The sequence below is a fragment of the Dermacentor albipictus genome, chromosome 4 (genome assembly GCF_038994185.2).
Source record: "Dermacentor albipictus isolate Rhodes 1998 colony chromosome 4, USDA_Dalb.pri_finalv2, whole genome shotgun sequence".
Lineage (NCBI taxonomy): Eukaryota > Metazoa > Arthropoda > Arachnida > Ixodida > Ixodidae > Dermacentor > Dermacentor albipictus.
The window spans coordinates 38,719,055-38,742,003 of NC_091824.1; the positions used below are offsets into that span (position 1 = coordinate 38,719,055).

Below are 22,949 nucleotides of genomic sequence, written 5' to 3' on the forward strand. Positions count from 1 at the left end.
GCGAGACAGATGACGATTATCATTGTGGGACAAGATGAGCCCCAAATGGTGTAAATTTTTCTAAGAGTGTAACGAACGACATGTGCGTATCAGCACGACATAGCATTGTCGACAGGAAAGTAGCGGGCCGGACTTTTCAAGATAAAAAACGCAAGCAAGGCAGGTGACGATTATCGCTGTGGGGCAGATGTACACCCCAAAGGTCGTAAAGTTTTTTAGAGCGTAATCGCCATCTGTCTTGCTTGCGTTTCCTTTCTCGAAAATGCTGCGTTCGCTACTTTCCTGTCGAGAATGCTCTGTCATGCTCATAACACGCATGCCGTTCGTGACTTGAAAAGTACCGGGCTCGCAGCGTTACAGAAAGGAAATGCGGACAAGATAAACGACGATTATCGTTGTGTGGCAAGATACCACCCAAAGGGTGCAATCTTGCTTAAGAGTGCAGACTGGAACTCGCACAAACAGCAAGTAGCAGAGAATTCAACTTCCATGGGATATGTCGCGGCATGCGCGAATGGTCCACGCCACTTGACCAAAAAGCAGCTGCATCGGCGAATCCACCGCTCTCTCTTGGCGCGGTACCACCTTCGGGCGCTGTTTTACTTATCGACGGCAGCAAAGGGCGGTGATGGCGTATGCAACGTCACCACTCCCCCGGTTGGTTGGAGGGAGATTTGAATTTCGAAAAAAGCATTCGGACCCTCCAGATGCAATTTTCTCTTAAACTAAATCTTTTCTTGGCACGAAACAAGCATTGCGATGTTTCTGGAATGGTATGTAAGCAGTCCACGCTGATTTACTATTTGCCTTTATCGTCCCTCTAAGGAACGCGATCAATCTGTGTGAACAAGTCTACGGACCGCTGCTACGTAAAGACTGTCTGTGTTGTCGGCCCTTCACGATGCACGGCTTTCCTCGAGGATGAAAATTCACGCATCCGCCAGCGTTACATCGCTAACCTCCAAAGAAAGGACTTCAGCCCCGAATCGTCAGCAAGAGTGAAAACTGCTCGTTGCGCATTGACGAAAGAAGTAGCGCGCCGCGTCCTGGCATAGTAAGTTTCTCGCACCTTATCTACATACATCCAACGCAACTCACACACAACGTATACCCACTCAATCGCCAACATATCAAGAATAAGCGAAGAAGCGCACACTTCAATCGATGCACTGAGGCATTGGTCACAGCGACTGCACCGGCAGCACTCGAATGTTCGAAGCTGAACGTTTCGAGACGGTCTACAAAGTAAGCGCATGACTAGATATAACACGTCTTTGCTAGAAGGCATTACAACGCACAGAACATCAACCTATAACATCCATGAGAACATTAATTTCCTTCGTTTTTCGAGTCGACTTCTTGCTTACAATTCCGCGCCCCTTAATTGCATGCCGTGAATACACGCTCGCATGCATCTCCTCTCCCTCTGTCCTTCTGGAAGGGCGCCAATGGTTCAAGAAAGAAAACACACATATAGCGAACGTAATACATCTACGTGCAATATCGCAAACACCACTCGGAGCGTAGCAACTCGTGACACACGGCACGCTTTCGCTGAAAGGATGTCAGTGGCAAGTATGCCTGCCGTGCGCAGCCAAATGAGGTCCTTCCCATGCCAAGGCCTCCTTCTCCTATCGGCGATTGACGGCGTCTTCCCGAACAGCTGCGTGGTTGGGTGAGACAGGCCGCGTGCTTCGCCCCCGAAGTGTGCGCTCAGGACCAGCAGTTGTGCAACAGTCGTCCAACTAGACGCGTCTCCGAGACATCGCTCGCAAAGGTTACGGCTGACCGTTGCTAGACTGGATGTGTTGACAACCGAGATCACGATACCCTGATGCGCGCTTGGCGCCATCTGGATTGAATTGCAGGGGACGTGTGAGGGCTTGCTGTGCGATAGATAGATAGATAGATAGATAGATAGATAGATAGATAGATAGATAGATAGATAGATAGATAGATAGATAGATAGATAGATAGATAGATAGATAGATAGATAGATAGATAGATAGATAGATAGATAGATAGATAGATAGATAGATAGATAGATAGATAGATAGATAGATAGATAGATAGATAGATAGATAGATAGATAGATAGATAGATAGATAGATAGATAGATAGATAGATAGATAGATAAACAAACCAGAAAAACCGCTAATGGTCGGGGCCCTTAGTCCAGGGCTACGCTGGCTCTTGCCATCTTCTCAGCCCTTTGTATCAGCTTGAGCTGGTCGTCGAGGGCCGAGGTGGACAGCAGTGCCTCCCATTGCTGCCTCGTGGTGTTCATGTCTGGGTGTTCTATGTAGTTCCATGCTTCTACGGCAGGTGTTGGCATTATTTTATTTGTTAATTAGTCGATTTCGCATTTCGATTTGTAGTGCAAGTGGTGTCCACCGTTTCGAGTAGACCACCTCGGGAACTAGAATTGAGCTATCTGCCACAGGCAACCTTTAAAAATTTTAAAGCGTTTTCTGAAACAACTTGTATATTAGGCGAATCAATGCATCCACTTATACCAGCCCGAGGTATCCATGACACGCCTGAACGACTGGATGAAAGGTATCCGCCGATGTGAACATACCGTTTCCGGTCCGATCAGTAAGCAGAAACCCACAAAACCACGTGTAAAACTAACATCCGTACACTCGAAAGTTTGCAAGACCAGGCTCTGCGGACATGTCTTAGACTACCACGATGCGCCTCGACTCGCGCAACAATCATGATTCCTAGAGACTACTTGGTTCCAACATATATAACGATTGACAACCTTAGAGCACACATTCGACAACTTTGTCGCGTACCCAGTCATTATATTGCTGCTTTGTCAGCAAAAAGACCTCAAGGCACATTTTCCAAACTTGTTGTGACACATCAAGGCTACCTTCCGTCGGCCTTTACACGAGCAACAAGACTACTATTACCCCTGTGGTGCCTGCGACCACCACAAGTACGCCTCACGATTCCAGGAATAACCAAGAAGACCCGGCATTCAACAGAAAGTGAGAGAGGCACAAAGGAGAGACGTCTCGACCTTCACCCCTAATGCATCGCACGTGAAAAAGGAAAGCTGAATTAAAAATAACTGGGAAAGGCAGTGCCAAATAGATACTTTTGAAAGAGAAAAAGAGAGAGAAAAAGTGGTGGCTCTACCACAGTTCAGACTGTCATGGCTGGACGAGGCATATGAACAAAGAACGCGCATTTACTCCGATGGATCTTTCTCAGCCGCCAGATCCACAGGAGCTGTTATCATCCCGGCCTTACAAGTCACAAATAGGTGCCCCATTTAACGACCTCCATGGCAACAGAACTTGCCGCTCTAGGGGCCGCTGTTAATTAGATCGCACAGGTCAAACCTCGAAAGTGGGCCGTTTTTTTTTTGTGACTCCAAGGCAGCCCTTCAGAGCCTGCATCAGCCTTACGACGCAAGACCCATGAACAACTGGTGTTTGAGACCAGAGACGTTCGCCATCAAGCCCTTATAAACGGACATGACATCATCTCCCAACGGCTTCCGGGCCACTGCAGCATTGTCGGAAATTACCTTGCTGATGATGCTGTCCGGTCAGCCCATAAAGAAACCCTGACGCTTCCTATAGCCTTATCAAGTACAAGACAACACTGAAACTTTGTGGAACAGCCCGGTTTTCTCCAACTGCCATCTCCACCAGCTGGATCCTACATTGAAGCTGCAGATTCCATCGAACTTCTCCCGCCGTGATGCAACTTTACAGTGCTGTCTCTGGTTAGGGGTGGCTTTTAAGAAAGCCTACTCATTTCTGATTGGAATGTCCGACACGCCGACTTGTTACTCGTGCAACTGTGAAGAGACGCTCGAGCACGTCTCGTGTTCGTAATCTCTATGAGATCGAACGCGACGTTCTTCGGAGGGTGTTAAACCGATTAGATAGCAGATCATTTTCAGAGACTAAGATTCTCGGACCATGGCCGCACGCTTCACAAGCTTATTAAGCGACGCAGGCACTGCTACGTTTCATGAAGTCGACTGGCCTCCGTGGCCGATTATAGGCGTGAAGTTATGGACAACCGCACTTGTCCACACTGATAGCACCTTCTTCCCTCCGTCTGCTTTGTTTTCTTCCCTTAACCCCCTTCCTCTGTGTAGGTAGCAAACCGAACGTGCGTCTGGTTGAGCTCCCTACCTTTCCTTCCTTCTTTTACTCCTCCTCCTCTTCCTAGTGAAATGATCTCAGTCAGCAGTAGACGTGGTGCACTATACTACTACTTACTGCATAGCATAATCTGCTAATGTAAATAATAAACAGCATTGTTTTCTTCTGAAAGTAAAAGCAAAACAAAAGAAAGCCTTGAAACTGGCATGATTATGTATAAACAGCGCCAAGCAAGTCGTGAACATGGCGTACTTCTAAGTCTGAAACTTCGGGAAGCCAAAATTGAACCAATTACGGGGGGTGCTTTAAGCCGCTGCAGTTGTGATCTTATGACCTTTCACTACCGCATCATAGATCGAATTACATTTACTCTTACTAGGTCACTCTAATATTACGTGTCGCTACATTTGCACCATAATGCAGCACGTTCTTGTCCAGTTCCCCTTAGTGGGTCAACCCAATTATTTGAGGAAGAAGCAGGCAACTGCTATCGCAGGAATGAATGAAGCATGAATGAATGAATGAATGAATGAATGATGCAGGAATCCTGCTGTCGCAGTAAATGAATTCAGAGCCGAAGAAATCGCTGAACTGTGCCGTCTTTTTTCAATATTTACTGTTAAACAGTGAGAGAAATACGACATCGACCTTCGTCATCTGAAGTCTTCTGTTATTACTACTTTGATTCATTTAAGGTAATGATTTTTCTATTTATTGCGCCTATATAGGAATTGTTGGAAGCTACATTCGAAACCAAACCATCAAATTCTCTCCACTGTCACAAAAGTGTGCTCCGATATTACCGCAAGAATTTGTGAAAATGTCTTCAAGATTCTGGGTTAGAATTTTATGGGGGTGAAGCGAAACATCGGCTCTGCTTTATCAGAAGTGCGTGGTGGATATTTTAACGCGATAGCGTTAAGGGCCCCGTGTCGCAGAAAATCGGCGTCCAACGTCGGACGCCGTTCCGGAAAGGATTTTCGAACTACACATACCCAGGTCCTCCATGTGGATCAAATAAGTTACTGAACTAACTGAATTTATCAAGCTAAAACACATAGAAAATCGTAAAGTTCGACTTACACACAACCTACACACATGATAGCGTAGGATTGTAATTTGACTGTAAAAGAAACCTTAATTCTGTAAACCGAAAACTCAAAGAAACCCCCTTTCCAGCGTTTCTACCATACATAGACCAGCCACGGCGTCTGTCTGCGCCCGCCGGCGTATCTTGGAGGCCACGGAGCGGCGCGCCCGGTTCTTTGCAATACTTCGACCTGGCGCTGGCCTCCGTCGCACCGCGGCCCACGCGAAAGGCCGAGTTTATACCAGAAAGCCCGCCCTCGTGCATAGCGTTCGCGGCCAGCGTTTCCCTACAAACGTTTCGGTTACATACGCTCCAGTTGCCGGGAAGTGTGAGAAGCAATCAGATATTTGAATGCTATCGCGTTCCACTCTTAAAGGCAAAGCTTAAGCGTCATCCACATTTACTGTATAAAAGCTCTGTAATCATTAATAAATAAATAAATAAATAAATAAATAAATAAATAAATAATTAATTAATTAATTAATTAATTCTCATTTCTTCAATTCTTCCTTTCTTTCTTTGAGTGGAGCCAGCGGTGTGTTTGCTACAGCTACCACATAACACGACCATAAAAGAGGCATTGAAAGCCATTATTGGGATGTAGCCATCCACGGACGCGGCACAACTTAAGCGGTTGAATGCCAGACACACCGCTTTGCCTCGGGGTCCACTGAGATCTATTTGTCGACGGTGCACAGAGAAGCCTCTGTGTCAATACACGACTATAGTTACCGATGTCGTGCACTGTGCACTTCCGTGAGCGCATCATCGTTACAAGGACTCTAGCCTTCTGCTCGCGACTTTGGCCAAGACCAATCGACAATAGACGAAGCCGAAGCGGGTGTCATCAAAGGTAAATATATATGTCGCGTAACAGAGGCACACTGTCACGGTGTTCAAAGCAAAGACGCCGCGACCGATACAAAAAACAAGACACGACAGCTGGTCGCACATATCGTGAGTCTGACGGGGGAGAGTCTACGAGCAGCCTTTGCTGCCGTGGTGTGCGGTGCTCACGCAGCGTACGAGCACGAAATTCATTCGAGGACAGACGTTATTTACCTCCGCGGAGTCGAATGGAAGTCGGCTCGCGACGATGTGCCCGCCCGCCGGCATTTCCATTCCGGCCGGCCTTGGATCAGCACCCTGCTGCATTCAGCGCACGAAGCGAGAAGCGCATAGTTTCCCAGTGCGGCGCTACAGGTGAGTTATACTTGTCGGTATTGTCTCGGCAAACTCCACTCGGAGGCAGGATGAACGCTTAGCGTTCACATGTATTGTTAAACGTTGCAAGCCAAATTTCCGTGTCCTAAATTACGGCTCGTTCTTAGAATAATTCAACGTGAGTACGTCACGACGAAAAGTGCATTTTCTGAGTGAAATTATAAGTGAGCTACCGATATCTGTGTCGGTGCTCGTTCTGTGGAAAAGTTTCAAAGCACAAGTTTAAAATAGCGAGCCGAGATTTGAGGCAAATGCGAATACCGGTTTGATGATAAGAATTTTATATCGAAGCAATTAGCGCCGCTCTTTAAAATGGTTCCAGATTCTTTTAATTTACGGTATAAGCGTTACAGTCAGTGCTTCACACTAATGAAATTCAGTTCTACGTTCTCAGCGCCTCCGATATTTTTCGAGACTATCCGTTCTTTGCAAATAAGATAGTCCCCCCCCCCCCACTCCGTTCGCCCCCATTGAACTACTGCAAGGTCTTCGAATCTCGCGCAAATTAATAACAACGACAGGGCACATAATTGGGATTGACGTTGCATTTCAACCGTTAGCGTCTTTCGAACCTTCATACATGATTTCGCGACACATTCAGAATTTATCCAAGACGGATAGCAGGTCGTTTTCGCGCCTATACTTAGTATAACTTCTCAACAGCGATACATGTGGAGAACACTGAGCTTACGGATGAAGTGGGACCATGTAAAGAAAACGTCCGTAAATCAGTCTTTCTATCAAGTGCAAGCGTAATGATCAAGCCATATAATGACGGAACTCGCTAATAAACCTAAATCTGAAATTATGCTTCGCGAACTGTACATGCATGCGCTGTTCGGCTTCGACATCTTGAAAAAAAGATCGGCTGAATTCATGCTGTCGCGCAATACTTTGGCCGCCAAAAAAAGAAAAAAAAAACCACCAAAAGTCACCGCAGCATTCCGCGATTGCTAGCTTTGTTTTTCGAGCTTCCGAAAGGAAGACATCAGAATATCAACGAGCATTAATTGTCGCCATCCTGAGACATCTTGGTGTGTGATACTCCGAACGTTCAATTGTGTTAACGGGTCACGTCCGCTGGCATTCGTTCAACAATTCCTCGGTCACGCGCAAGGGGGTTAGCGATTGCGAATCTTCTTCCGCTGCGGCTGGCGGTAAACAGTTGCCGACGAAAGGTGTTTTCGCCTACAGGCACGACAGCCGCAGGAGTGGCGAGAACAGACCAAGGGTGCTGCTTTTGGGCGTCGGACGTTGCGAAGAATTCGGTGAGTTACTATATGGAAAGCTAAACGCAGGGCGAGCGTCCTTGCATGTGCGGTCAATGCCTCGCGGCGGAATCGCGAAAAGAAAAGAAAAAGGTCTGCACAAGCGATCGTTAATTCTATTTAGATCTTGCAAACGAAGAAGCATCTTTAATTCGAATTTGTGCGCATCGATTTGTTCCGCCGTTCTTGTTCGCCCCGTTATCGATTATGCTGCCACAGTCTGGTCACCCCATAAGCAAAATAGCATAATCAAACTAGAAGCGGTTCAGAAAAAAGTCCTCCGTTTCATTTTTCACCGGTGCGACCGCTATTTTTCACCCTCGTCTGCCCTCAAAACGCCGAAACTAACATTACGTTTACTACGACGTGATGCGTAATCATTAAAATTTTTGCATAACATAATTAACAAGTCCTATCATATTTTAAACACAGCTTGCGTATCTGTCCCCAAGCCTTCTTCCACGCGTAACTTCCACGAAACTAATCTTAACCCTTTCTGTGCCAGTACAAATACTTTCAAGCACAGCTTCTTTCCCTGCACTATAGAAGTATGGAATTCCTTACCTGGCTGCCTTCGTTCACTCCCCGATAAGAGAATTCGAAAGTGCTCTCTATGAAAACTAGTATGTGTAACTACTTAAATTAGGTTTAGTTTATACTTTATTTGTATGCCTTTCCCTGTTTCGCTGTTTTTAAGAATCGATGAAAACAAATTTCCGCTTCTTGGACTGTGGTACAAATGTTGTAGGAGTCATTGTTGATTTCACTTTATTTGTTGTTCACCACTGTTTTTACCCACTCCTGCAACAGCCCCCTTATGAGGCTACAGTGTGTACAAATAAATAAATAAAATATATGCAAGTGCTTGGGGGAGCTGAATGATAGGCATCGTAAGATAATCTCTCTCAAGGATTCGCGGTGGCTCCTATAGGTTACAGGAAGCGGTTACAATTAGTGTCGTCGAGGTGCACTACGCTTCTTAGTCTATAGAGGATTGCCGTGTTGATAATATTCAGGCTTACTTGTGCTATAGCAGGTGAATATTTGGGAAGGGAAGCCAGGAGGCGTGCTTAATTCCTGGTTATAGTCACTGCAAGGTTAATCACAGTGCTTTACTCGAAAAATGAAGTGGTTCTCAGGTGCCGAGTCACATTCTGGAAGCGCGCATTGTTACAGAAGCTTCTTAATGCACAACTTTACTGAATTCTTCGAGTAGTGTACTATGAACTAGTGTACCTTGAAGAAGTGCAATTTGAAAATGAAACATAAAGCAGTTCGAGTGCGAAGTCAGGTTCAAAACGCTTGCATTGCTTCGTAATATAGAACTCTACGCAATTTCTTAACTATTGTTCCGATTTTTTATGGGCTATTTAAGATTAATAAAGGGAAAATGAGACATCCACCCAAGATACTCGAAACTAAAGATTTCAGATATTCGAAACTAAAGCACCACGCATCAGTACTTCAATCTTTTTTGAACGAGGTGCAATTTCACAGTCGGCGTTTACTTTTTTGTTTAGAGACTGCCGGCTTATGCAGATTTAGTTGAACGAAGAGGAAGACAAAAATTGCCGGTCCCGCCCGATCGGGCCCGCGTTCAAAATTTCACCCAAGCAGAGAGCGCAACGAAAAAGTCGCCCCACCCCGTGAGCGATATCCGTCGTGTTTGAAGGAGACAAAAAAAAAGAAAAAGAAAAAGAAAAAGCAGAGCAAGAGCGGGCGTTTGGCCGATAATGCACTGGTTTCCAGGTCTCTGGTGGCCCGTGACCTGTTCCGGATCTGGCCGCGGCGAGAGCTGTCGCGACGCAGCGTCCGAGCCACGCCACACAGGTGAGGCTGTCGAACCCGGAAACCGGTTTGCCCTGGTCGAAACAAACTCACTATACGAGCGCGCTGTTTAAAAAGCCAAAATCAGCCGCTGCGCCGGCGTCAGTGTCGTCGTCGCAGTAACCACCGTGACAGCGCCGCGGACGAGGCTGCATCATGGCCGCCAACCGAGGCACGTCCGCGGCATTCGGGCTACTCCTGGTGGCGCTCTCCGCCTGCCTTCTCGGGGCCCACGTGACCCGCGCCGCCAGGGTACCCGTCGAAGGGACGCTGGAAGATGAAGACCAGGCCAAGGCCTACCTGAAGGACGTGGAAGGGTTGCTGACCGAGGCCTGCCTCAAGGTCTCCTACGCACGCTGGAACCACTCGGTCAACCTGACGGAGTACAACAAGAACAAATCCGTAAGCGGAGACCTTTCCACTTTAAACAGGGTGGCATTGACAGAGGTAGACACGTTCAACGCTAAAAGGCAACTTCCTGCCTTATGTACCTTAAACATTATTATATCGGCCCTATACTGATTTTGACGTTTCGATTGGTTTTGTTGAGGACGCCAGGTATACCATTGATCGAAACAAATTTTGCAGGAGTGATTGGCAGGTAACTTAAGATTACTTGCCTGATGAGCGCCTTTCTTTGTCTTCCCTTTCTGTGGGCGTTGTACGTCCGTTGCGCTGCTTTTCCTCTCCAGCAATGCGAGACCAACTAACCCAACAATTAATTCATCTAGAGCTGCCATGTCAAACGTCGTTTTCCAATGCGCATAACCCGGCGCCTGGAGCAGTCTATTACCTACAAGATGCGATTACAAGAGCAGATTGCATTACTCCGATATATCATCTTTACACCTAAAATAACTGAAACATCAAAAGCACGCATAGTGCATGACTGCCACTATTTTACATGCTGGTACGACAGTTACACCTTTATAGGGACCACGACAGCAAATTTTCGACCTTGAGTTACTCATTGTACGTTAAACCGTTCCTGTCCCACAGGAAGTTTGAAAAATGTTATCCTATTCAACGCGTTCGAAGATTTGTAGTTTTCTTTTTTCTTGGGTGGGGGGGAGGGGGTAGTAGCGGCTGAACCGTCCGGCATCACTGACGTCTGTCGAAATGGAGACGAGTTCTGCGTGTTCGACGTACGCGGTGTACGTGCAGTTACGTTTGCACCCACGCATCTCGGAGGCCAACCTGAAATTGTTCCCGCAGGCGTTCTCTTGTTTGCGCCGACGCAGATGCGGACACAATGCAACGGCGCGACGCCCTTGCTGTGCCTTTGGGTGCCAGAGCTTGCAGAGTTAGTAGGGTCTGACGTCGTTCTTCAAATGTCCGAAATAGCCCACGAATCGTACGGCATGGAAGCTCAACGGGGGAGAAGAACTGCCAGGCTTCGGAGTTGTCGAACGCTTCTCTCCAGAAAGCAACACATCCGACCCGCGCGCTTTCTCGCCGAGTATGTTCTCTTATGTAGCACTCGTACACAGCAGTGGACACGAATACCCTCACTGCAAGTTACGCACAAGATCCCCCCCCCCCCCCCCGCACTTGGTGACATTACAGAATCCATGCCGAAATGCAGGTTGCTGTTGCCGGAAAGGGCTTAGAGGTGGCAACGAAATATCAAAGTGAAATTTCTGGTTGGAATGTCCGCTAAGAGTTCAACACGAACAAACGCACACACAGAGCACACACGAACACATGCGCACACACACGCTGAGAGCCCGGTGTGTGTGTGTGCGCGCACGAGTTCATGTGTGCATAACCATACTGGCCACTCACAGTTATTGCGATGAGCTGAGAATAGTTGGACGAGCATGTCATTAGTGGAGTGACTCGAAGACAGCATATATATACTAGAGGTTCGTGCTTGCCACTGAAAGCCTTTTTTTATTCTATGGTCTTTGTCTCTCTTTTGGACTTCCTTCACTTTAGTTCTCCCAGTTTTCTGCACGGAAGCGAAGAAATCGAAAGCACGTGATAAAAGGATACCCGGGCCGTAAACCAGTGTTAACCAAGTTCTCCGACAATATGTAGCAAGAAATGTTTGAATAAACCTGGGTGCGCACTCACAAAGCATTTCTTTACGCCAGATCAGTTTGTTAGCAAAGAAAAAAATCGCTGTGCAAGTACTCCGTACAGATGGTCAACCAGCGAAGCTGAAACGTGTGGCTCCGGTGTTTATCACTGGGTTAATCCTGACGGTTCATTAAACGACGGCTTGGTAGGCTGCCGGATGCTCGGCACGCAGTTGCTGCTTGCGCTCGGCTGCAGGAGCCTGTTCATGTGCACGGGCTGCGGCACCGGCACGGCGTAGACGAGCTCGTTCCCGGTTTCGCTCGCGGCGTTGCTGATCGAAGGCTGCCTGCTCCTCAAGCGCACGTATGACGCGTGGCCTACATTCTTCGGAGCCGGAGAGAAACTGCGGCGCGCGCGCTCAGCTGCGACGGAGAGCAACGACGTCACAACTGGCGCAGCCATTCGCGCGCGTCTCTTTCTATACTTCTCGCGCGTGCGCATAGGACTGCGCCATAGGAGTTTTCGGCATATACGGGACAGAAGGACGGACGGACGAATCGGCTAGCCACATACAGCTTCGCTGAAAAGTATACCCACCCACAGTGGTGGCTTAGTGGCTATGGCGCAGCGCTGCTAAGCACGAGGTTGAGGGTTTGATGCCGATAATGGCGGCCACATCCCCATAGAGGCGCAATGCAATAACGTCCGTGCACCGTGCACATTAAAGAATCCCTGCTGGTCAAAATCAATCAGGATTCGACCACTGCCATATAATCAGGTCGTGGTTTCGGCAAGCGAAACCGGAGAATTCATTCATTCATTCATTCATTCATTCATTCATTCATTCATTCATTCATTCATTCATTCATTCATTCATTCATTCATTCATTCAAGAACAAATACCAGCCAATAGTGGCAGCCAATAAATTATTCGCGAAGCCCGTCGGCCAATATGAGAAACCGCTGTTACGAACGAAAAAGCCTTACGAATTTGGCTTGGATATTCAGGCGAAAATCTGTAGATAAAATTAATGTTCAAATCGTCAGAATTCGCTACTTATTATGCGCTAAATTTACCCTTGCACTAAATGGCGATTTTTTTTGGTATTGTTTGTGTCAGTTGTCACAAAGGGTTCAAACGAAGATGGAGTATTGAATTGACCAACAACCAGGGGGGCATTTCGACTAAAGGGTGCGTCTTTAAAACCTGAAGACGAGGAGTGCCGATGTCGGAACGCTGGATCCAGGCTGTGGCTTTTCTTGTTCAGACACTGTTGACGAAATGGTGTTAACTGCATGTTTCGTTGGAGGCTTTAAAAACATAAATACAAAGATACGAACTAGGCCTAGATAGGAACCTTCACTGATACCTGCGTTGTTGGCGCGTCTACTCACTGACGCATAACCCCTTGCAACATTTTGCAGTCATCCATTGTGAGGCTATCCTTCGAAGTAACTGTTGGTACCCTGGCAGTGTTGCTCGTACCACAGGTATCGGACCAATAATGTACGGAGCCCTTCATTTATGTTCCAGGCCTTCAACGTTTCTTCCTTTTGCGAAGACCTACGACGAAGCATATTTTAAAACTCAGCAACTACTCTTCAACAGACGCAACCGAATTCGTAACTTTGCAGTAAAGTTGATTGATCAATACTAGCTCCCTACATAGTATCCGGATGTCAAGCACGCCCTGAAAGTTCTGTAGACGCCTACATCTATCTATCTATCTATCTATCTATCTATCTATCTATCTATCTATCTATCTATCTATCTATCTATCTATCTATCTATCTATCTATCTATCTATCTATCTATCTATCTATCTATCTATCTATCTATCTATCTATCTATCTATCTATCTATCCGTCCGTCCGTCCGTCCGTCCGTCCGTCCGTCCGTCCGTCCGTCCGTCCGTCCGTCCGTCCGTCCGTCTGTCCGTCTGTCCGTCTGTCTGTCTGTCTGTCTGTCTGTCTGTCTGTCTGTCTGTCTGTCTGTCTGTCTGTCTGTCTATTCCTGTGGCACGTGTGTGCATAATTGCTTGCACACAAGAAAATAAACTTCGCTCGGAGCTATCCTGGTGCCTTACATTTTTAAAGCTGTGTCACTTCGTTACCAGTGGAGACGTCTCTTTCAGAAAGATAACAAACGCAAGATGTTGCCTCGTGTTTTATCACCCCTTCATACCCTCCTTTCTTTCTGGTTTCGTTTATTCAGGTTGAAGCGAGTCTTGAGATGAGTCTTCTTAACAAGGAGGTGTGGAGGAACATAACCAAGTTCAAGTGGACTACCTTCAAGGATGAACAAACTCGCACTGTGTTCAAGCGAACCTCTGTTCTGGGCAGCGCGATACTTCCAGACGACGAAAAACGGGAGGTATGACATTTTTTTTTTTTTTTTGCAGAATGCAAAGTTCGGCGAGTTGATACTCATTCATTCTTTAAGACTGACACAATTGAAGACGAGTTCAAAGAATGAATGAGAAAAACACGCAGGCGAAGGCTCCCTTACTAATGTTTGTTGAAAAAGTGCATTGGATAAGTGCGAAGTGTGCCACACAAGTGCCTCCTAACTTCGAGGGGGAGCTGACAAAACAGCAAATAGCACTGATTAGAGTTCAATGAACATTGGTGAGTTATATGGGTTTCACCGACACGGGACATGCACGTATGCAAATTCTTTTGCATATTGCATCCGTTCCCTGGATTGCTTTGTCTGGAATGCTTTACAGGGTGTTATTTTAGACCGTACAGATTTTTTTATATAGAAAGTCTAAGTGCAGCGAAAGGTGGAGTTTTTGCAGAAGAGTTCCTAGGCGAGGCGGAGATTAATTGAAATGGTTAAAAATTTCTTAGTGATCTAGGGGCATGTTTAAATGGTGAAGTTGAATGCAGTGACATGTTACTGCCCCGTCATTAAAAAAAAGAAAAACTTGAAAGTCGCACCTAATACGACATATTTATCATGTAATTTCAACGTCCGATATCCACGTAATATCGAAATGGAGCGCCACGGGAGCGCAGAAAAGGCGGTCCCTCTATCATGTCAGACTGGAGTGCCCCGTGATGTCAAGCCCCAGGAAGTTAAAAAAACCGAACGTCTCAGCCATTCGCGGCAGCTACTGATAAGGCACGCTTTGCCTCGCAAGTATTTGCGCGGCTGTGCGTCGGGTGAGGATTTGCCGCGGTGTGCGACCATCCAAACGTCGCCCCGCACTTTTTCACGGAGTGTTGCTGTCTGACGCACAGTGGAACGCCCTCGGTGTCGATATTGCCTCAATGGAGCTTTGAAATTCTGTGATGGATATATATCACGAATTAGACGTGATTTTCAACATTTGAAAAAAAAGTGGGTGTGCATTAAAATGTGACTGCCTCTAAATTTGCCATTTAGACAACCAAGGCACTAATAAAACAAAGTTAATGAAGTTTTGTTAAGGGGTCTTCCAAAGCTCACCTTATTAGCGGCAAAGTATTTCCGCCTAGCATAGGAACTCGTCTGCAAAAGCGCCACGTTTGCAGAGCTCATTGCTTTCTTTTATTAGAAAAACTGTATGATCTAAAGAAAGACACCCTTGCATATTAAGTACTTATTTAACTGCTCCTTCTGGCTTTGGAGAATTCGTGTGTTGAATTCAGAAAATGTGGAGCAGTGCACCGGATTTTCGTTGCTATGAGGTGCTTGTGCAGAGCAACTGTATGCTTAGACATGCTGTTTATAATTAAACGTTAATTGCGAGTCCGCGATCATGTGCGACAGTTTTTTATTTCCTCGTCGGTAGAGCAGCTATGAAAAATGGCACCTCTCCTATGGCGGGTGTCTACCCCGGCTTCAACATCGATCTAGCGTTACTAAAGTGAAAGACTCATTTGAACAAGACTGACAGGTTATAAAAAATAGGTCAATTTTTGCACAAGCGGGAACTTGACCGGCAAGGAAGAACGCAAAAAACACGGTTAGCATGCTATCTCTCAGTTATGCCATGAATGTTTACAACGTACGCGTGTGTTCCTTGATAGTTTAGTGTTTTTCAATGGTAATTCGGTCATCCTGATGCAGTTTCGATGGAGGAAACCGATACATGTAAACCTATACCGCACAAATAATAGATCAATAAGAATATTAGAAATTCACGTATACAGCCAAAGCAGTAGTTGCATGTTGAACTGTTAACATAATCTTGTTCACTTTTTAATTCGACCTCATATTTAGTTACAGTACATATGCTTACTGCGCAATTGGAGCTTAAAGTTTGACATATATATATATATATATATATATATATATATATATATATATATATATATATATATATATATATATATATATATATATATATATATATATATATATATATATATATATATATATATATATATATTAAAATCTAGTCGTTATCAATTTTCCAACTCTGTATAACTCGCACAATTTATCAATTTTTTGTCGAGCACTTAGAAACTTAAGGGCAAATATACTCTGCATTGTCACTGCTGTTAGAATCGTTCTTCTAAATACAATGAATTGTATTCAAATCTGTTCTGAAGTTTCTAAGGAGAGCGTTTTCTGCGTGCCGCGGGCTCTTGATTTAGGCAGGAATTTCTCTGACGTCGGTATAGCACCAGCAAGTAAGTTTCGGAATTGATGATTAATTCGCATTATGAATTCATTTTTGCTTTTGTTTTCCAGCTCGTACAAATAATCGCCGATATGAGTCAAAATCATGCGTCGGCCAAGATATGTCCATTTAAACGACATTGTACATCGCCCGACGAATCCAATGTACCCCTGGACCCAGGTAAGTAGGCATTCTATTTTACAGCGGTGCTGTTAGCCTCTAGTTGGTCGGCATTTTTCCGTGCCCGCGTCCGACAGCAAAGATGTGGACCGATCTCAGCGGCAGTGCAGGGGTTTCAGGGGTTTCAAATCAGGGATTTGAAGCAGTCACCAAAGGGAAGTGAACGGTGCATACATTTCTTTGTAATCACGCGTAGAACTTACAGAACAGCCATACGTTTCAATAAATAACAAACGCAAAACAATAATCCCAACCACGTAATCGATAATAAGGCGCTTCTGATAACAATGAGAAGCACGTAGCGCTCCTCACATACGTTTCCCGGTAAGTTACTCTTGCGCAAGCTGCCTCGGCGACGGCAGCTTGCGACGTGGGGAGTGACGTCCCTAGCCTTTCGTATACAAAATAATCAGCCTAGCAACTGATTTAAATGTTGTTGGAAAACCCCGCTGTGGGGCGGCGTGCTGTCAAAATTATCTTACTCTCATTACTAGCATTGCTCTAAAGCAATAAAGCGTAGCATACCTTTTATTGGAAAATGTTCCAAAAACTTTGAGTATAATAACGTGCCGTATATAATAAAAACGCAGATCGGTGGCAGCATGCGTAAATTAATTCGTTGATTGATTCCAAAAATATTTATGGAACCAGTAGACGCTCACACTCTAGACGACGGAAGGGAGGGGGCGGCAGTGGAGTGTCATGATACATCATTCTACTGCCAGCATGGTGTAACGATGTGCACTTAAGAAATTCCCTGCTCATCGTCAGTAGCGCTGTTTAGGCTATTTGTAGGACAACTGTATGGTGCTTTGTGACGTCATGTGATGGTCTTTATAGAGAAGCTGCATAGCATTACTCAGCGAAGATGCAGTACTACTTACCGTCTCGTTCTGTGGGAGCAAAAAGAAAGAAAATAATAATATTAATCGCACACCCTATCGGAGTGCATAAGACAGCAACGTTTCAGACATGAATTTTTGCTTGTTTTTACGCACCTGTCCGTGTTCCTTGCACAAACGCTACACTAAGAACGTTACTTGAACTCAACATCCAGTTTCGCCAAACAATAACTTGCTATATAATAAAGGCCCGAAACTGTCCTCATCCCCCACTCCGGCTCGTCATGTGAATACTTTCAATCGTGATTTATTCCCAAGTGTTCTCAATATTTATAAGAACGTGACTGTAAGCGCTAGAACCATTTGTGACGTCACCACTCGGTGCTCGATGCCGCCGCTACCAAAGCCTGAACGCCACGCTACGTCCGCTTATATGTCACTGCAGTTGGCACCCCGACAATGCGTCAGCTGCGCTCTCTGTAGCTTCAACATCTGTGGCAACTGGCCGGGTTAATAACTTTAGGTTTGGAGTTACGCTAAAACACTATACTGCTTGAGGGCTCCAGTTGGCTTGTAGTAGCGTTTGTACTCTAGTCTTGATTAAGTGGCAGATCCTTTGGTGACGCATGTACAAAGCAAGCGCGTAATCGTCGAAGCATGTACGTGTATACGCGATTTAGGAGGGGCCCCACCATTTCTGTCTCTATGGCCGCACCTTCGTCAGAGCGCCATCGTTTAGTCCACCTGATAAAGTAAATAGAAGGTCGTCTGCCGAGGTGACTTTGCTGTGTGCTTGGGCTGTTGCGTTGGCAATTTAGTGTCGAATTGTATTAGATTTTAACTGTTTGCGGGCATCTGTACGCTGTATATATGTTCTTTCAAGTAAACCTTGTTAGTCTGTGTGCTTTGTTGTATATTCTTGTCTTGCGGTTTTGCGCTGTTCCCAAGTCGCAAGCTCAATTTTCGAACCCTCCTGTAATCATATGGAACATGCCTCAGTCGATATATGGGAATATACGGGCATTTATATACATGTTTTATATGGGATCCTTATATGTTTATGTGTGATTATGGTAAATGGAACATACTTTTCTTTTTTCGATAGGACACTCAGCGCTGAGCTACTGCTCATATTTTTGGCGCTGTACAATTTGCATGCCTTATATATATACAGATACGCTTAAAGCTATGTTCACACTACGGTCGTAACGCGCGTAACAGCTCTTTCGATGTATCGAACGTAACGGCTGTAAAAAACGTTACGGCAGTTAAGCCGGCACCTTTGTTCACATTTACTGCTGCGTAAATTACGGCTTTCACAACAGGCCAATCAAATTCGGAGCTGCAGAATCGACGTCACCAGCGGTCCAATATGGCTCCTGTAAACATGCGAGCGCTGGCCGAGATCGAAGAAATTCACGCTCAAAACAAATAGCCATGTATTCAATCGCCCAAAGACGACGAAGGCGACGCAGAAGGGTTTGGGTGCCGCAAGTACTTCTCGACAGGGCCGTGGACGGCGATTTTCACAACCTTTTCGCCAAGCTCCGAGTTGGTGACGCTGCGATGTTTCATAACTTCATGCGCATGTCACCCCAGCAGTTCCGCTTCCTTGAAAACCTAGTGAGACCACTCATCGAAGTTCGGAGCACGCATCTGCGGCCATCGAGTTCCTCGGCGGATAAACCACATGAACTGAAAACAGTCTCGCAAGGCGCACTGCACAAATTTTCACGAACACAGCCAACCTAATCGTGCGCATGGAATGGCGGAATGGCACTTCCCGCGCCTGGAGCTGTCTGCAGACGGGAGGACGGAAGTGTCATTACCGGTTGTTGGAAACCGAAAGCTTATCGGTCATTGGCTGTGTCACAACGGTCGTAATATCACAGTCGTAAATGTTGCCGACCCTTTAACACTCTCACCCACGATTTTCGCGTGAATTGCGCACGTTGGTACATTTACGTTCGCAGTCTGAACTAGACGCATGCGCTTGTTGCGCTTCCGCTTACGCATGTTACGAAAAATCGGCGCCTTACGAACGTAGTCTAAACATAGTATAACGCGCGTGTCCAGTTATCTCCTCACTCATGGTGACTCAGGTGACTTAACTTTTGAAACCAGTGATAAAGGACACGTTGGAGGACTCTAGAAACTACGACGAGTTACTGCACGTCTGGAACGAGTGGCGGAAAGTGTCGGGCAAGCCGGTCAAGGAGAAGTTCCTCCGCTACGTCGAGCTGGAGAACAAGGCGGCCAGGCTTAACGGTGAGTGCATTTGCGTAGTTCCGTGTATTTGCGAAGTCAGTCACGTGACCGACGGTAAATCACTATTGTTCGATTCCATTCTGCGCCGTGCCGATTCCCTTCTTATAATAAGAACGTTTGCATTTTCTAGATAATGCACTCCGCGTAGTGCTCGGCATTTCTCATAGCAATATGCGAAGAATTGAGGAATAGCCTTGACGGTTGAGAAAGAAGACAACAGTAAGGAACGAAGAGGACTTTCTTATAGCACATATTAAACTTTAAAACAGCTGTCGTACGTATTTTGCTCATTCATTGAAATTTCGCGCGGAGGTAGTCGGTCATCGAGGAACAGTTAATTAATGTGTTTACCCAGTTCGGGAGCATTCATCACACGTGACTACAGCCATAGAATTGGTATCGAGATATGCTTAAATGCGGGGGGCTCTCATAATCCCGCGACAGTACAGAACCAACTTGCTCGTGATTTTTCGAATGAAATAAACTTCGCATACGCATGCGTTCTTCTCTTTCGGTCAGCCCGACACAACATTTGTGACGTTGTGTAACGTCAAAAGGCTGGTAAAATTAATGGAGACGCGTTTATCTGCGTTTCTCGATAGTTTATTGCGGTGACCAGAAGCTCCCGACACATAATGCCGTGCTGCAAAAAAATAAATTCTAGAGTGCAAGCTCTTGCACTAGGCTAATACAGGCAATGCCGACTTCAACTCAGGGTTCGAGGACGCAAGCCAGATGTGGCAGGAAACGTACGAGTCAGAGGGATTCGAGGAGAGCATGGAGCGTCTGTGGAAGCAGCTGGAGCCTTTGTACAAGGAACTCCACGCATACGTCAGGGCACGGTTGGTCGACGTGTACGGAGACAAGGTAAAGGACGACGGTCCGATCCCTGCACACCTGCTCGGTAAGCCCCGTTTCCTGTCGCTTGCGCATGCGCACTGCATGCGGTCGTATACCTACTCGAGACAACAGACAGACAACAGCGTCATCGTTGAAGCTCCTGCGAATTCGATGCAGCGTTATATTGATATTACCTTCAAACGGCACACGTGTACGCCATGCACGGGCTCTACCGAATCATCCTAATCAGAATCGTCATCATAATTTTTCGTAATTGATGGCTACAGGGTGGCGGCCACTCCCAGCGACTTCCAATTCGCTCAGTATATTGCGCGTCAGCCGACTTCGCATTAAACCTGCAAATTCACTTCTCTAATCACACCGCATAATCTCTACTATACTGTGCTCTTCTGCGTTTACCTTCCCATGGCAGCTCTTACTGTAGTTGAAGCTGCAGTTGAAGCTATTGTAAGTTGCGAGCGCTTTCGGAAGAATTACGCATAGACACGTTTAACAGTAACAAAAACATTAAAAAACATGTATTCCTTTCTTAGTTAAAATAACACATAGGCACAGACAGACCACGCCAGCGTCTTTCGAATTTGCATTTTCTGCCGAACCTTTGTCCCTATTACTGTCAATCGAGCGTTACTTTGTTCGTTCCAATCTTTCGCGATGTGGTCTGCTCGCAAGTCGAAGACGACTATCTGTATGTTTTCCACAAAAGCGCAGTCTTACTCTCCGCTTCTTCGAAGTACGAAATATATCGTGGCAGAGAGAAATTAACACACAACGGCAGCGATCTTCATTGTGTTACTCTACATTCGACCACTGGTTACCTTCCCTCGCATTACACGAGCCGCTGAGCTAGCTTCTTCGGGTTAATCTTAACTGGAATACGTGCTACACGCATTTGCTTTCAAATCCGCGCAGCCGTCCTCCTGTCTCTAAAAGCTCCAGCTATCACTTGATGTTCCAACACTCACTGCGTGATACCAAGATTCACCCCGATACTTCTCTGCCGTTCCTGAAAGTGTTCGTTCCATAAGTTAGTACTCATTTTCTGCTCACTTTTCATTGTACTTTCTTTCTTCGCTTTCGCTTCTCTTTTTCTTTTTCAGCTCGTCGTAGATGTTTTGCGTGATTTGTGCATTTACTGATCTGTGACTATCGCTGATTGCAGTCAATTGAACAGCATCGAATTAAAGTTAATAAAACTTCAAACAGGATTCATCAAGAACCCGACGTTTTGAGGCCAGTCCGGCTCCTTCGTCAGTCGTCAGATTGCGAGACGTGCAACGGTGTTTTTTCAAGCGTTTCGTGCTTGCTCCTGAGGGCGACAAGCGTGCAGTGACCTGTGCATAAATTCTCGGGGTGTTTTACGAAGACAGGTTGATGTTACGGGTCATGTTTTGGATGTGCCACGACTCCAAAAAAAAGGATGATCATCAATAATGCAGTTAAATTGGCAAAACTACGTATATCTCTGGCCAAACTTATTTTATGGGGATTTAAGTGAACGAAAATAACACCCAACTCTTTTTTTCCTTGTGGTACCCACAAATGGTGTTGTCTCTTGAACTTTGAACTTTATTTGTATCTATACAACGTACAGATAGCAGGGGCACAGACAAAAAGCCATAAAATCGGCTTGACTAGGTCTGTGTCCCTTGTTGGTTTTTTTTGGCATCACGTAGCAATGCGTGCATAAGTACAAGATGAAGAATAAAAAATATAAACAATATGTGGATAAATGGGACTATTTATACAAAGTTACATCACACTGCGGCTAAAAAATTGACATGAATGCAGAAATAGTATTGTCATACAAGTTACGAAAAACACGAACAGGAAAACAACAAAATGCAGACATTATGAATCCCTTTTCATTTACGGTAACATTCACAGAAATACAAAACTAAATAGGTCACTGTGCAATTACAGCTTAGAACACATATACATCACAACAAAACACAAAGAAAAACACTAAGCATTCACGTGAATGCCAATATGAGTGGCAAGTTTGGCCACCCAATTGAAATGATAATAAGTAGGGTAATTAATGAAAAGAGTTAAGTAGAGATGGTAGTTCATGGCGCAGCATTTGATTCCTGTAGTTAGTTCTTGAGCGCGGAATATGCCAAGTTTCTCTGTGACGTGTACTGAAATTGCTTGTATTTAGTGTTAGCCTTGACAAGTGCACAAGAAAATTAGTGCTACCTTTTCTTTCTGTAAAAAAGCGTTTCAGCAAAATTGTATAGTAGACCGATTTTATCGGCGCTATATCTAATTGACAAAAAAGAGGATGAGTATGCGCATCGAATGAAGAGTTTGAAATTGCACGGATGGCTTTCTTTTGCAATAAATGTAGAATGTTGATGTTAGTGCTAGTCGTGTTGCCCCATACGAGGTGACAATAGTTAACATGAGATAAGAAAAAGAGAATTATAAAGTGGGAGCTTCACTCTTAATGGTAAAAGGAAGCGTAATCTTATTAGTATTCCAAGAACTCGTGCAAGTTTGTTAGCAATAATGTTGACATGGTCATTCCACAGCATATTCTCTTGGAATATGACACCTAAGCTTTTAACCGATGGTACTATGTCTATGAAAGAAGTGCCTATTTTTAGATGTCCGTCAAT

At 45.4% G+C, this 22,949-nt stretch overlaps 1 protein-coding gene across 8 annotated transcripts in view; it reads left to right on the forward strand.

The window, feature by feature from the left end:
* The first annotated feature begins 6,326 nt into the window (after positions 1-6,326).
* Positions 6,327-22,949, forward strand: part of LOC135911446 (angiotensin-converting enzyme-like) — a 36,768-nt gene continuing 20,145 nt past the window's right edge. Inside the window, exons 1-8 of one of the 8 annotated variants that reach the window (XM_065443742.2) lie at positions 6,327-6,426; positions 7,642-7,715; positions 9,465-9,545; positions 9,631-9,944; positions 13,780-13,938; positions 16,249-16,357; positions 19,324-19,467; positions 20,183-20,371. In XM_065443742.2, the coding sequence (XP_065299814.2) occupies positions 9,699-9,944; positions 13,780-13,938; positions 16,249-16,357; positions 19,324-19,467; positions 20,183-20,371 (847 nt within the window). In that variant the 5' untranslated portion in view covers positions 6,327-6,426; positions 7,642-7,715; positions 9,465-9,545; positions 9,631-9,698. Of the gene's footprint in view, positions 6,427-7,641; positions 7,716-9,240; positions 9,362-9,388; positions 9,945-13,779; positions 13,939-16,248; positions 16,358-19,323; positions 19,468-20,182; positions 20,372-22,949 lie in introns of those variants that run through there. The other 7 variants (XM_065443740.2, XM_065443737.2, XM_065443744.2 and 4 more) reach the window with 7 other exon arrangements.